Source organism: Carassius carassius, chromosome 49, assembly GCF_963082965.1.
Source record: "Carassius carassius chromosome 49, fCarCar2.1, whole genome shotgun sequence".
Lineage (NCBI taxonomy): Eukaryota > Metazoa > Chordata > Actinopteri > Cypriniformes > Cyprinidae > Carassius > Carassius carassius.
The window spans coordinates 7,410,170-7,425,276 of record NC_081803.1 but is presented as its reverse complement, the minus strand read 5'-3'; the positions used below and the strand labels follow the sequence as shown (position 1 = coordinate 7,425,276).

The following is a 15,107-nucleotide window of genomic DNA, read 5'->3' as shown; positions in this document are numbered from 1 at the left end:
TAAGTAAGATATTCGTTTCATAATGTAAAGTGCTTCAGTGATTTTAATGGGAGTTTTTGAGAGTGCCTGAACTCTGGCTAGACTGAATGAAAATGTTTTTTGATAATTTAAATGTTCTTTACTCTCTGTAAAATGAAAGTGTTAAAATAAGTATCTTACAATATTGTTATTAAAATTTACATTAAATGCAAATTCAGTCGTATTAAAAATATTTTATGGCATGATATGGCACTTAAGTAAAAAGTCAGGTTTTTATGTGTAGTTAATAGATTACACTACATTTCCATATATTGATCAAATAACAATCTATAAAGGTGCAAAACGCGTTTACCTACACATATTTGAGAAACGAGATATTTCCTGATATATTAAGCATGTTTGGAATTGTTTTGAATAAAAAGGAAAAAAAAAATAATAAAAAAATAAGCCTATATCAGTTATACAGTGCTTTCGTAGAATGATTTATACTCCCGACCCCCCCCCCCCCCCCAAATGTGCCCCCTCAAAAATCACGAATGCATGACGCCCCTGACTGCATCTACTGTTCGTGTAACGCTGGGTTCTTTGGAAAGCTGAACACGGTAAACACCCAGTACTGGATGTTTGACAGAATTTTCATTTTTAGTGAACTATCCTTTTGATTTCAGCGATATTTGAAAGAATTACAATTCAATGGACGGACAGACAGTTCTAATTGAAAAAAAGTGGTTTTGGTACATTAAAAAAGGGGGGAAAAAAAGAAAAACACAATGAAAATACGAAAGGTGGAAATCCTTTACTGTCCAGAAGGTGGAGTCATCCGCATACTTTTGCACAGAAAGCACAAAATGATCTTGATATAGAGTCAACCCTGCTGAATGAACCAGTCAGATCTATTTTACTTGACTGTACTAAACTAATCATTTACAAACTAAAGTGAGTCTAATATATCAAACCAGATATAGTGTATTAACATGGTTCAACCTCAGCTTGAAAAGTATGTACATTATATCAGACTATAAGAAAACACTGGAAAGCAATTTTTACCTACAACATAAAACCAAGAGGTCTTCTGACTATAAAACAGGACCAATCTTATATTCTCTCTAGAATATTTATTGTGATTTTGACCTTTTTGAAATATGGTGCTCAACTTCAAAGTCTGCATCACTTTACATTTTCAAAAATATTGAAAATGTATTTTATATCATTTGTCTATTATAATAGATGAAAAACATTCTTGTATACAGAAGAATATAAAAATGGCACAGAATAACCTCAAGAGGACAGCACTCCAGCTAAAAGTTAAAGCTCTCCACACTAAAGGCTCAGATCTTCAGAAGCGCCCCGATCTTCTTGGAACATTCACCCAGGACCCAGACCAAGACAAGCATCCCCCAAATGGAGACAAGAACTAACAATTGGAATTTTCTGCAGAACTCAGTAATTCAGACAGGACCAAAAGTATGAATAGTATTCCTACAAAGTCTATCTTTGGGTCATTTTTCCGTCTAACAGATGTTGAGCTGACCGTGGGATTACATTTAATTTCCAAGGAAGAATTTAGCCCTGAGAGGCATTCAAGACAGCCAGAGATTATTCATCTTCATACACACTCCTTTCAGTTGTAAATTCATTACTTAATCTGATTATGCCAGTCTAATGAAAATGCAATAAACCATGACATATAGTTACTTTAAATGAACAGGATTGTCCAGAGAGCTGCGGGGGTGTTTGTGTCCTCGTGTTTCATCTTGACTCATTGGAAGGGTCACGGTGACTATAAAAATGATGAAGTATGACCACCCTTAGTTTAACTTTAAGTTCCCCTTCCTCATGTCGAATTAATGCAACAAGAAGAAAAATACCCAGCAAAACAACAATATAATAATAAAAGTTGTTACTGTTATTAAATACATGTTATATATTTAATATGTAATTATTATTAAATATATACATTTACTACAGAAGACTGACACACATTCCGCTGGTGCCACCTTTGAGATATTTTTGAGACTATACATAAATCTGAAAAGTCAGCTTTCTTCGCCTCAAAACACTTTAATGTGGTTGGGTCTGTAAACACAAAACGTAATTGGAGAGTATTTTGAGTCAGACTAAATGAGGGTAGACAGTTAGATTCAAGGTAATGTGATCCTCGGTTTGACAATAAATGAACACCCATTTTAGTAATAATACCCCTAGAGACAAAGAAAATCTGAGTTTTTAACTTGATTATAGATTCAGTCCAGTGGTAAACAATGGTTTTGGTACTTAAACGTATTTTGGTTAAACTGTTTTGCTTTTGTTTCATAAAATAAAGCATGTGAGACGGGCCACACGATCACTACCTACAGTCTTCTTGAAACTGGATTAAAACTTTCCATATGTATACTTTGTGAAAACATTGTCATATGATCCATACTGATATCTAACTTTAAAAGCATGTGAAGACTGGATTAAACGAGAAGAAACTGACTGTTGCTGATGGATAACAGCTGACTGTCAACATCAGGAAACAGTCTTATCTCAGAGAACAGACACGGTTAGTTCTGTGACATCTGCTGGGACTGATTTATGGTGAATGATTGGCTGAAAAGATTTCTAGCATCACATCATAGTTTACTATGGTCCCCACCACAGCTAAAGATATCATTTCATGAACGATGAACGATAAAAACATTGACATCCAGTCAGACTCCAAGCTTCTTAAAGGGACAGAGGACAGAGCTGAACAGAGAGTTATGGTCTGTTGGTGTGGACACTGTTTAGTTGTTCTTGGTGTGAACTGGCCTTAAGATATACAGAACACTTGAAGTCAGAGAGATTATTTCATTTAAGTTTCTCTATTTTATTAAAATGATGACATCACATGACCCTGAAATCACATGTATAGTAAAAAAGTCACATTAGTGAAATTTCAGCGGCAATTAATTATAAATAATAATTAAAAATGCAACTACACATAGCCTATTTAACATTTTGCTGAAATGCTTAAGAAATCAGTGTTTATATACAAACTATTATCTTTTATCCCAGTACTCTAATTATTGTAATGTTTTTAAGACAGAAATAATGATATGTGATTGAACTTGTTACAGTATATACTGCCGTCTTTGCTGTCATCACTGTTGTACAATTCAGTTTGAATCAAGATCACGATCTGGGCCCATATAAAACTTCTCAGAAACACTCTTAAGAATAGTCTTAAGCTTTACTTAAGTGTCGAAAAATTCTTAGTAAAAAGTAGGACTTTTCTAAGAGTGGGAGACTTTTATAAAGCAGCAATGATCACTAATTATTACTGATGCTTTATTTTCTATTGGTATGTCTCCTCGTTTACAGTTGGAGCCACGATGTGAACGTGAGTTCCAACAATGGCTCCAACAAAGTCCTCAATAAATCCTCATAAAAGTGGCTTTTTTTGGAGCATGGTTTAGCGGTTAGTTGGAAAGTCAATGAACTGCTATATAGTAGTGGACAAAAGTGATTTCTGACATCTTCACCCCAATAATAATAAAAAAAAAAAGAGTCAGCTGTTTTATTTGTGATAATGCAATGAAACGTCAAATTGTGTGATCATAATTTTTGGCCATGCTGTCATACAAATAAATTATGAAAATATACAAAAACAAGAGGACCAATGAAATTATAAGTGAGTGAAAGTGATGTGACATTCAGCAGAGAATGGTGACCCATACGCAGAATTCGTGCTCTGCATTTAACCCATCCAAAGTGCACACACACAGAGCAGTGAACACACACACACACACACACACTGTGTGTTCACATAAATGATGTTGTAGTCAATGTGACAATGTTGCCAATTTAGTGATTTTGTCACTTCCTCATCCCTCCCAATCGCTCTCCTACTGATCTATATTTATATGTATATGGATCAGTGAACTCACATTTATGATTTCATCAACTTTCAATTGAAAGCAGTTGGCAACACTGGTCGGTGCTAGAGAGTATCTTTCTTTTCGAGAAAAGTATAATCTTTCCTATTTTTACCCAAATAAGGAGTATACACACTTATTGTGTCTGTTTTATTTAACTGGTATCTGGTGGGCGTCCTCGTGCATTAACTCCACAAGTGAGACTCACTGAAGTAATAGAACCCATGATGCTCCAGGAAATCCCTTATATGGACAAAGTTTTATAAATCCCTTATGCTACACATCCAGCTATGGCTGTGACTGAATTAAATACAGATAGAGACTTTTACTTGATGAAACACCAATATAATAAGCATACGATTGCAGCATTATATGGTTTATCTGTGTTCTTCAAGCCACTTCGGGCATTTTTAAAAAATATAAAAATAAAGTACATTTATAATGCATGTTAATTGACTAAAGGCAAGCGTACGTGGTGCGATTATGAAGGTTTATCCGAAAATCGCATGGAGGCAGCCACACACGACACAAATTTACTACGATTTTACAAACTCTGACATACAGTGGAGCAAAAAAAAAATTTAGTCAGCCACCAATTGTGCAAGTTCTCCCACTTAAAAAGATGAGAGAGGCCTGTAATTTTCATCATAGGTCCACTTCAACTATGAGAGACAAAATGAGAAATAAAATCCAGAAAATCACATTGTAGGATTTTTTATGAATTTATTTGCAAATTATGGTGTAAAATAAGTATTTGGTCACCTACAAACAAGCAAGATTTCTGGCTCTCACAGACCTGTAACAAGTTCTTTAAGAGGCTCCACACAATATCTCACCCCGTGGGGTCAAAATGACCAAAGGAACGGTGAGCAAAAATCTCAGAACCACACGGGGACCTAGTGAATGACCCGCAGAGAGCTGGGACCAAAGTGACAAAGGCTACCATCAGTAGCTTAAGCCCCGAAAGCGCCCCCTTATATAGCCTAATTCATATTTTTTATATTTCCTTTATGATTATATTTTCTATCACTGAATTATATATTTTTTTTCATCATTTTCTTCATTTTAAGTTAGTACATTAACAACACCATAAAAGCACATGCACAAGCATTTAAAGCATATGCCTATACAAAATACTGTTTTGTCAACTCTGAATTTAACAGATGGAGCTGAAATCTGTTTCGAAACAACCCTGCAGACATTCATTCAAGGTTTATTAATATTAATATTTCCCATATTTTGTTATTTGACAGTGTTGACTCATTGACTGACTGGCAAGGGAAACACATTTTAAGAAAAAGGAAGAATCATGAGATAAATTATTTAATTGTTTTTATTAGTTTTTTTTTTTTTTAATTTTTTTTAGCAGACCGTAACATGGCAATTCAGACAATAGAACCCGAACCTCTTCATAAGCAAATTTCACCCTTTGGCATCAGTCCATATTTCAAGTGTTCTCCAAGGTGTTAAGAAGCAGCAATACTCAGGTGTCTTCAAGCTCAACTTTTGAACTGGATCAGTTCAGTCTCCTCTCTCTGTGTTCTCACAGCACACCAACATGACTCTGGAAGGAAACCATCACAAGTTCAGCACAAAGCCTTGAGGAACACCAGCCTCCAGCATAAGTGATCATTTCTTTCTCTGTGCACACCTCTGCACAGCTTCCCAACGAAACCTTCCCTCAACGAAACTTGAGCGCCTGGCGCGTCAGTCCGGTGATGAGCAGACACGTGTCTTTCTTGTCCCGCTGAAGAGCCATGAGCGCTCTGGAGACGCCCTCGGGATCCTGGTGCAGCGCGAGGATGCTCCTGGCTCTCTCCGCCGCCTTCAGGTCTCCGGCTTTCTCGAAGAGTTTCACCAGGACGTCCTGGTTGACGTTCTCGAAGATGTTCGGCGAGGCTTTCTTGCGGTGAGCCGTGTCGAATTTGACGCCGTTCACGGCGGGACTGACGCGACGAGAGTCTGAAGACGCGTATGAAGACATGGCGGTTGAAATAGACCGTTTTCGAGACGTCCTGTGTTTGATAGCAGCGGCTGTGCTCTCAGTAACTCCAGCATTGAGAACAGCCGGTTTTTATAGAGGACTGAATTCCCTTCTGAGCTGACGTCATACGGACGGCTAGTGACCGCCCATTCGCCGCTGCGCTCAGCAGGACGCGCTGTGGGGACTGCTCTGACGCAAAGATGAACTACCGAAGAATTCATTAAGAAGTGAGTGGCTCACCATAAGCGACCTCTTTTGAGTCCAGCTTTGTCTATCAGAATTTTGAAGAAGTTGCCTCATAACAGTAGCCTACTCTAACGCTCCACGATAGATGACAAATCACTTCCGCACCGGGAAGATTTATAAAGTGGCATCAATTACATCGTGCAGTCATTTATGTGCAAGAGATGATATATATAGGGCTATAGCCCTAAGTATTAAAAGAGTTTCTGACATTTTCTTTTAAAACTTTGTAAATTTTTATAGCTTAATATTACCCCCCCCCCCCCCATTTTACAACCCGAATTCCGGAAAAGTTGGGACGTTTTTTAAATTTTAATAAAATGAAAACTAAAGGAATTTCAAATCACATGAGCCAATATTTTATTCACAATAGAACATAGATAACGTAGCAAATGTTTAAACTGAGAAATTTTACACTTTTATCCACTTAATTAGCTCATTTAAAATTTAATGCCTGCTACAGGTCTCAAAAAAGTTGGCACGGGGGCAACAAATGGCTAAAAAAGCAAGCAGTTTTGAAAAGATTCAGCTGAGAGAACATCTAGTGATTAATTAAGTTAATTGATATCAGGTCTGTAACATGATTAGCTATAAAAGCTTTGTCTTAGAGAAGCAGAGTCTCTCAGAAGTAAAGATGGGCAGAGGCTCTCCAATCTGTGAAAGACTGCGTAAAATATTTTTGGAAAACTTTAAAAACAATGTTCCTCAACGTCAAATTGCAAAGGCTTTGCAAATCTCATCATCTACAGTGCATAACATCATCAAAAGATTCAGAGAAACTGGAGAAATCTCTGTGCGTAAGGGACAAGGCCGGAGACCTTTATTGGATGCCCGTGGTCTTCGGGCTCTCAGACGACACTGCATCACTCATCGGCATGATTGTGTCAATGACATTACTAAATGAGCCCAGGAATACTTTCAGAAACCACTGTCGGTAAACACAATCCGCCGTGCCATCAGCAGATGCCAACTAAAGCTCTATCATGCAAAAAGGAAGCCATATGTGAACATGGTCCAGAAGCGCCCTCGTGTCCTGTGGGCCAAGGCTCATTTAAAATGGACTATTTCAAAGTGGTATAGTGTTTTATGGTCAGACGAGTCCAAATTTGACATTCTTGTTGGAAATCACGGACGCCGTGTCCTCCGGGCTAAAGAGGAGGGAGACCTTCCAGCATGTTATCAGCGTTCAGTTCAAAAGCCAGCATCTCTGATGGTATGGGGGTGCATAAGTGCATACGGTATGGGCAGCTTGCATGTTTTGGAAGGCTCTGTGAATGCTGAAAGGTATATAAAGGTTTTAGAGCAACATATGCTTCCCTTCAAACAACGTCTATTTCAGGGAAGGCCTTGTTTATTTCAGCAGGACAATGCAAAACCACATACTGCAGCTATAACAACAGCATGGCTTCGTCGTAGAAGAGTCCGTGTGCTAACCTGGCCTGCCTGCAGTCAAGATCTTTCACCTATAGAGAACATTTGGCGCATCATTAAACGAAAAATACGTCAAAGACGACCACGAACTCTTCAGCATCTGGAAATCTATATAAGGCAAGAATGGGACCAAATTCCAACAGCAAAACTCCAGCAACTCATAGCCTCAATGCCCAGACGTCTTCAAACTGTTTTGAAAAGAAAAGGAGATGCTACACCATGGTAAACATGCCCCGTCCCAACTATTTTGAGACCTGTAGCAGAAATCAAAATTGAAATGAGCTCATTTTGTGCATAAAATTGTAAACTTTCTCAGTTTAAACATTTGCTATGTTATCTATGTTCTATGGTGAATAAAATATTGGCTCATGTGATTTGAAAGTCTTTTAGTTTTCATTTTATTAAAATGTAAAAAACGTCCCAACTTTTCCGGAATTCGGGTTGTAATCAAACATTTTAATTGTAAGTCTACTTAAAGGAGTGTTATCAAAATCATCATTATTGACGTGATTATATTAGGTTATAGAATATTGACTGCAACCCTAAGTTTTGGAGTTTTCTTGCTTTACAAGAATTGTAAAGTACGAGTATGAGTTTGTGTATATCATCTGTTTTATTGATGATGAGGGTGACACACAGGGTGAGATCACTAAATTGCTTAGCTCAGATTATTTCATGTCTACAAGTTTAGCATTTATAAATGTTTTATGTCACCTGGGAAGTACCTGCAAGATGTTCATCTTCACATGTCATGAAAATGACCAGTGCTATTTAAAATTTCAGCAGTAACTTTAAATATTTCATCACTTGTCTTTGTCCTGAAGGACATTACGTAGTAAACGAGCTGTTTCATTGGCAAACTGCTATGGAGCTCATCAGGGATGCTGGTTTGGGAATGAAGAACAACATGCAACTCTCTCATTTTCTGAGATAATGTTCAGAAATAAGCACTGATTGTTCTTTCCGCATGACGGTGCATGCATTGTACATGTGCCATGAGAAGAATATTCTTTATTCATTCCATTTGTACAATCGAAAAATGTTAATAAATGTAGCACAATAAACAATGTAAAATGTTACAATAAAAACCTATTATTTGGTTGACTAAGTGAAAAATGCTACTATATTTGAAGAAACGATTATAATTTAACAATAAAGAATCACACTTTTTAATTAACTGTACTGCAAAATATTGTAAAAATATTTTATAACTGTAAAGTATGAAATCAATATGATTTAAAAAGACATAGAAAAAAATATATTGTTGTATTTTTATTAAGTTAAATTATACAAAATTTAACAACCACAGCTGAAAATGAAATAAAAATATTCTTTGTAGGCTTTTGTTTGGTACCAGTTACATTAACAACAAAAATGATTCAATGCACAAGATTATTACAGATTACAAACATATATATATATATATATATATATATATATATATACGCCTATCCTTTTAAAAAGCATTTGAGAAACAATTATATTCTGTAATTAGTGTTTATATGAAGTTCCCACAAGTTACTCTAGTCCTTTCCATACAGTATGGTGGGAAAGGGAAAGGTCTACTATAAATATGTATTTCACTGTTAAATGTGTTTTTATTCTGATGCTCAACTTTTTTGAGGAAACAGATCACATGAAGCTATTTTTATTAAAGTTGTGTGGAGCAATCATCATTGGGGAAGTCGTGGCCTAATGGTTAGAGAGTCGGACTCCCAATTGAAAGGTTGTGAGTTCGAGTCCCGGGCCGGCAGGAATTGTGGGTGGGGGGAGTGCATGTACAGTGCTCTCTCGACCTTCAATACCACGACTTAGGTGCCCTTGAGCAAGGCATCGAACCCCCAACTGCTCCCCGGGCGCCGCAGCATAAATGGCTGCCCACTGCTCCGGGTGTGTGCTCACAGTGTGTGTGTGTGTGTGTGTTCACTGCTCTGTGTGTGTGCACTTCGGATGGGTTAAATGCAGAGCACAAATTCTGAGTATGGGTCACCGTACTTGGCTGAATGTCACTTCACTGAATGTCACTTCACATCAGGGGGAACAGTTGGGAACATTGCCTAGACTCTAGGAAGGCCTTCTAAGGTCAGTATAGCACCCATAGGGCTCCAGTGCTGGGACAGTAGTGTAACATCTGGCACTGGATAACTGTGAGAATCCTCCCAATGATTTTTATTCGAAGAAAAACAACATTAAACATCGCACTGTTCATTCAATAGAAGGAAGGATCCCGTCACACGGACTTCCTGTTGCACATTATAGGCTACAGTAATTACTACAGACTATTGTTAATTAGAATTCTAATGTAAAATACAGTCCCAGTTATTCACTGCTTATAATGTGGCTGACAACCATCAACAGGAGGGCACTGTTATGAAGTCATGACAACAGTAGGCCAAACTAACAGTGAGTCTGCTGTACCGACGCAATGTCTACTTCCTTTACGTGCCCTGGAAAAATAGCAATTCCTGCCACGCAGTAGTTCCACAGAAATATCATCCGCTAATGTCTTTTCAATATTATAGTCTTTTAGACAATTTTTTTGTTTTGTGGATATATTTCTTTTCGTATCTTCTTCACTTGGACCGTTTTTGGACACTTTATCCCGCTTCGGCAAAGTGTACACAGTTAGTGACTTGAGAACAGCGCTCTCTCGAGGCTGAAAAGAAAGTCACAGTTGACTTACAGACTACTTGAAGTTGATCCACCAGTTTCTAACCGTAAAAGAAAGATGAAGAAAAATCGACTGAAGCGTCGAAACAGTTAGTCATATATTGATTTTGAAAGTTAAACAATGTAGGAATTATCCATGATAGAAAACTTACATCATAAGGGTATTTGACGTCTGCATTTACATCTACCAGACGTTTTTTTTGTGTTTTTTTTAGTGTCTGCAATACATAGGACGTTTCCTATCAGATGTCAAATAAACGTTTAGAAAATGTCTTTAATATGTTTATTAGAATAATTTTAAAACTGACGTCTTAAAGGGATAGTTCACCCATAAATGAAATGTGATGTTTATCTACTTACCCCCAGTGCATCCAAGATGTAGGAGACTTTGTTTCTTCAGTAGAACGCCTACGAAGGTTTTTAGCTCAAATCGTTGCAGTCTATCAGTCTTATAATGAAGGTGGATGGGAATCACAGCTAAAACATACAAGGTCCCACTTTATATTCGGTGGCCTTAACTACTATGTACTTACATAAAAAAATAAGTACAATGTACTTATTGTGTTCATATTGTATTGTAAAACACTTTTGCTGCTATTGGGGTGGGATAGGGGTAAGGTTAAGGAGAGGGTTGGAGGTATGGGTAAGTTTAAGGGTGGGTTAAGGTGTAAAGTATGGGTCAACAGTGTAATTATAAATGTAATTACAGAAATTAAATACAGATGTAATTACATGTAGTTTTAAAAAAAATATAAGTACAATGTAAAAACATGTACACAATAAGTACATTGTACTAAATTATTAATTAAAATGTAAGTACATAGTAGTTAAGGCCACTTAATATAAAGTGGGTCCACATACAATTAAAAAAAAACAAAAAAAAAAAACAAATGAAACCCTGTGGCTCGTGACGATACATTGAAGTGTAAAGACACAAAACGATCGGTCTGTGCAAGAAACGGAACAGTATATCATTTTTAATTTTTTTTTTCTGATTCAAGCAATGCGCAAACTGTTCAAACTCTCCTTAGCGCATCCTCTATTTTTAGTTTTATTGTATATTTTAGCTGTGATTCCCATTCACCTCCATTATAAAACTGACAGACTGCAACGGTTTGAGCTCAAAATCTTCGTTTGTGTTCTACTGAAGAAACAAAGTCACCTACATCTTGGAAGTCCTGGGGGTAAGTAGATAAACTTAAAATTTTCATTTATGGGTGAACTATCCCTTTAAAGATGTAGAAGAACCTGCTATGCCGCAAGTAGTAAGCATGGTTGTGACCTTTTTAGGATTAGGCTATGTTGCCAATTCCCACACTGGCCGAGGTGCTTTCAACTCATGAGTAGAGCTGCGTATAGCATGACAAGCTCCCACAGCACTCCTGTTCCTCAGTTACTGTGCCATGGCACCCTGCTACGAAACTACAACCCTCAACTGTGGAAAAAAGTCAGTCAATACGACATGAGCAGTGGCGTGCAACAGGGCTCGAGCCCCTGCACTATTAATCAGTGATACTAAAGTGCCCTTTCGGTCTGATCTAGGTGTCCCCGGACCACGATTGTGCCCTCCAAATGCCACTACTCCCCTGCCAATCCTGAGGTACCTAGAGATTTCACCAGCTCCAGCATGGATCCAGCCTCACAGAAAGACTTCAGATGTCCCAAAACCTTTGAAGAGATCCCTTCCGAGTACCCCAGATGACGCCAACCTGAAGCTGCCAAATTTGATCTATATTGTAATCATTATGATTACTCTTGTAATAATCACTTTAACGAGCTTCTGCCTGAAGTTAATTCATGTTAGCTAACTCTATGATTCTATCACCTTGAACTGTTCATTTATGAAATGAACATTACTTGGACACATTCACTTCTGATGACAGATCGCTCTAAACTGTAATGCAAATGCATTCATTTTCTGTAAAGCTGCTTTGAAAATGTGTATTAGGAAAACACCCTATACAAATAAATTTCAATTGAATTGAAAACACAAAATATGTCTACATTGAGATTTTTTTTGTGTTGCATGTGCAGCGTTTCTGCTTTGAATGTGGACAAATAAATTTGAACCCGTACACAATAAACAATTTGAACCTTTAACAACAGTTCCCAAACAATGAAATAAAGAACACCTTTGGTTGGATGTTTTCAGTTGCTGTGCCATGGATTCCTACTAATGACCTGAATGTGAGAGGAACACAAAGCAAGAGGAATAAACAGGGTTTGTATGCTGATCAAGGTTACTTTATCAGGTCAGAATTAATCCCTTGTAACTGTAGTAGTTCTATATTTGGGTGAACCATCTCTTTAAGATATTGCGGTTTGATTAGATTTAACTATACAGTTAAACACAATGCCAAGTAGATACTATTTAAATAGCCTTTTTAAAACATCTTTAACAAGTTAAAGCCAAAGTGAACAAACATTCCTTTAACGATACGGTTCAAGCATAGTTTCCTCATCAGCAAATACTGGTTCTCAGTTAAAGTATGTATAGGCTTACAACTCATATGTGTGATGAAGGAGAGAGCTCCATTTGTACAATCAGCAGTTTTAAAATGTCCAAAAGTGAGACAGCAGGTGGAGCCGTTTACACGTTATTCTCTTTTGCACATATGAAATGCTCAGATCAGGATGTTTTAAGTCAAGGATACCACACAATCTGCACAAAAAACGATGATCTCATTTTATTTTATAAAAAAAAAGCTCCAACAGGGTCAAGCTATATATATATATATATATATATATATATATATAATAACCAACCAATATGCTAGTAATATGCATGCTAATAAGATGCTAGTTAATGGTGAGAAATGGTCCTTAAAGTGTTACCAAAGAAATTAATCCTTTCATTCAGCTAGGATGTAATAAATTACTAAAAAGTTATTGTAAAGATATTTATAATGTTACAAAAAATTTAATTTCAAATAAATGGTGTTCTTTTGAACAGTCTATTCATCACAGGTTTCACAAAAATAAGGTTTCAACTGATGATATAAGATGTTTCTTGAGCAGCACAGCATTTTTGATGGACTGGCAAGAATAGAAGAGATTTTTAAAAGCATCCGCTGCCATCAGATTACAAAAGCATTATTACAGGTACAGATAAATGATCCCTCAGATTAAATCCTCGACATGGTGACTGTATTTCATCTATTGGATTAGATAATCTCATTTCTCATTGAGCATAATGGATGAGACTGGCTTACGTTAAATAAGCCAGTTTGTGGTTCGGACAACAGCATGTCTACAGCGACAAGGTGTTTCAGGAGATTAGAAAAAATGAGCTTGTGAAGCAATTCACAGAAACAAAAGAGAACAATCCTGACCAGCAACGAGCCTGAATTAATTGATCCACCTACACAAATCGATGTTAACTGCACTGTAAAGCCACCACTGTGACCCTGCAACACCTCACGGTTCCCTTTTGGAACAGTGTAAAAATCCTTACAAAGCTTCCATAGATGTTAAAGGTTCTCACAGATACCAACAGAGAACCTTTATATTTAGAAGCGTATCTAATTTCCAATTAAAGTCATGATCCATACATAATATATCCTCCAGAGAGAGTAGAAGTAACTGGAAAACCTTTGACAGGACTGCTGCATCAGCAAATAAATAAAAAATAAGCTAATAATAATTTAGCATTCCAGTAAAAATGACTTCATGGGGTCTAAAGTACATTTAAATTACACATTATTTTTAATTATCTTTCACCCTCACATGAAAAGAACTCATCGTGTTTAAAATACTAATTAAACACTTGTGTATAATTGCAATTATATCTGTGTTGAGTGGTTAAAAGGAATAACTAGCAGTCCAGGTAACAGATCTATTTTTAAAATGAGGCGAGTGGTTTGGCTTTCACTACATGTTCCACATGATGTGCTGACAGCTAATAAGAAACTGACATTCAGCCTTTTTCAGGTTGGTTATTGAACAGGCACTTGTGAAATATTGCGTAGTGCAACAAATGTTTTTTTGAGGGCGTGCTCCAGTTCAAAGCCTTTCAATAAAACAGAAGTGTGATTTTATTTTGTATTCGGCTCCATCCTTCACATGAGTAGGCTATGTGTGAAGTTGAAAAAAAAACTAGTTTAAACTGCCATTCAACAAGACCTTCGGGCTTGAAAACTTAACTTTTTTTTAGATTATGACCTCTTGTTAAGGACGTAAACAACATGAACATACCATATTTAATCAGATTAAAATAAAGTAAATAAGGTTTAACCATGCATATATATTTAATTTCAATTAGATGCTTAGACAACATTTCAAATGTAAGTTAAAGTTTCTTTTTCATCAAATATTTTATTTTGAATAGTTCTTTAACACTGTCTTGCTGTGCTTTCTTCATCTCAAGCAGAGATATCATTAAATCTCGGCCTCACCCGGCCTGCATGTGTATATGTGGGCCGTGTTCAGACAGGCAACAATACACTAGCTATCCTTCAAGCACAGAATGTTCCAAATGTGAATGCCGTAGTCACAGGAAACCTTGACGAGCACAGACATGGATAAAGAAGAGAAAACAACAAAGCCGGTCTCTCAAAACACGAGTCTGCCATCGATCAGCAGCTTGAACGGTAAAAGCAGATGCAATATAATGGGTGAAGAACCTGGAAACAGTCCAATTTACAAAAACACATTTCAAAACAGACAAATAAAGAAAGGACACCGGTTTTTTCCCCAACATTTTTTTTAATATTTACTTTAGTATTTCTTTCTTTTATGGAGAATGTCAAACATTTTCTGTAAGATATGTTTGGAATTTGTAACAGAAGCCCTCCTAAAATGGGGTCAGTGGTCCAAACGCCCCAATTCCTCTCCGATATCAAACAAAACCCACCCTCCCACCTGAAACCTCTGACTCTCTCACACCAGATATCCCCTTTTAA

The 15,107-nt window shown here is 36.9% G+C and overlaps 1 protein-coding gene across 1 annotated transcript; it reads right to left on the bottom strand.

Moving 5' to 3' along the window:
- Positions 1 to 5,211: 5,211 nt before the first annotated feature.
- LOC132132273 (transcriptional and immune response regulator-like) lies at positions 5,212 to 6,070 on the bottom strand. The gene is made up of 2 exons (XM_059544647.1): positions 5,530 to 6,070; positions 5,212 to 5,442 (listed from the first exon to the last, which is right to left on the bottom strand). The coding sequence occupies exon 1, from the start codon at positions 5,860 to 5,862 to the stop codon at positions 5,560 to 5,562; it is 303 nt and encodes a 100-aa protein (XP_059400630.1). The 5' UTR covers positions 5,863 to 6,070; the 3' UTR covers positions 5,212 to 5,442; positions 5,530 to 5,559.
- Between the last annotated feature and the right edge of the window lie 9,037 nt (positions 6,071 to 15,107).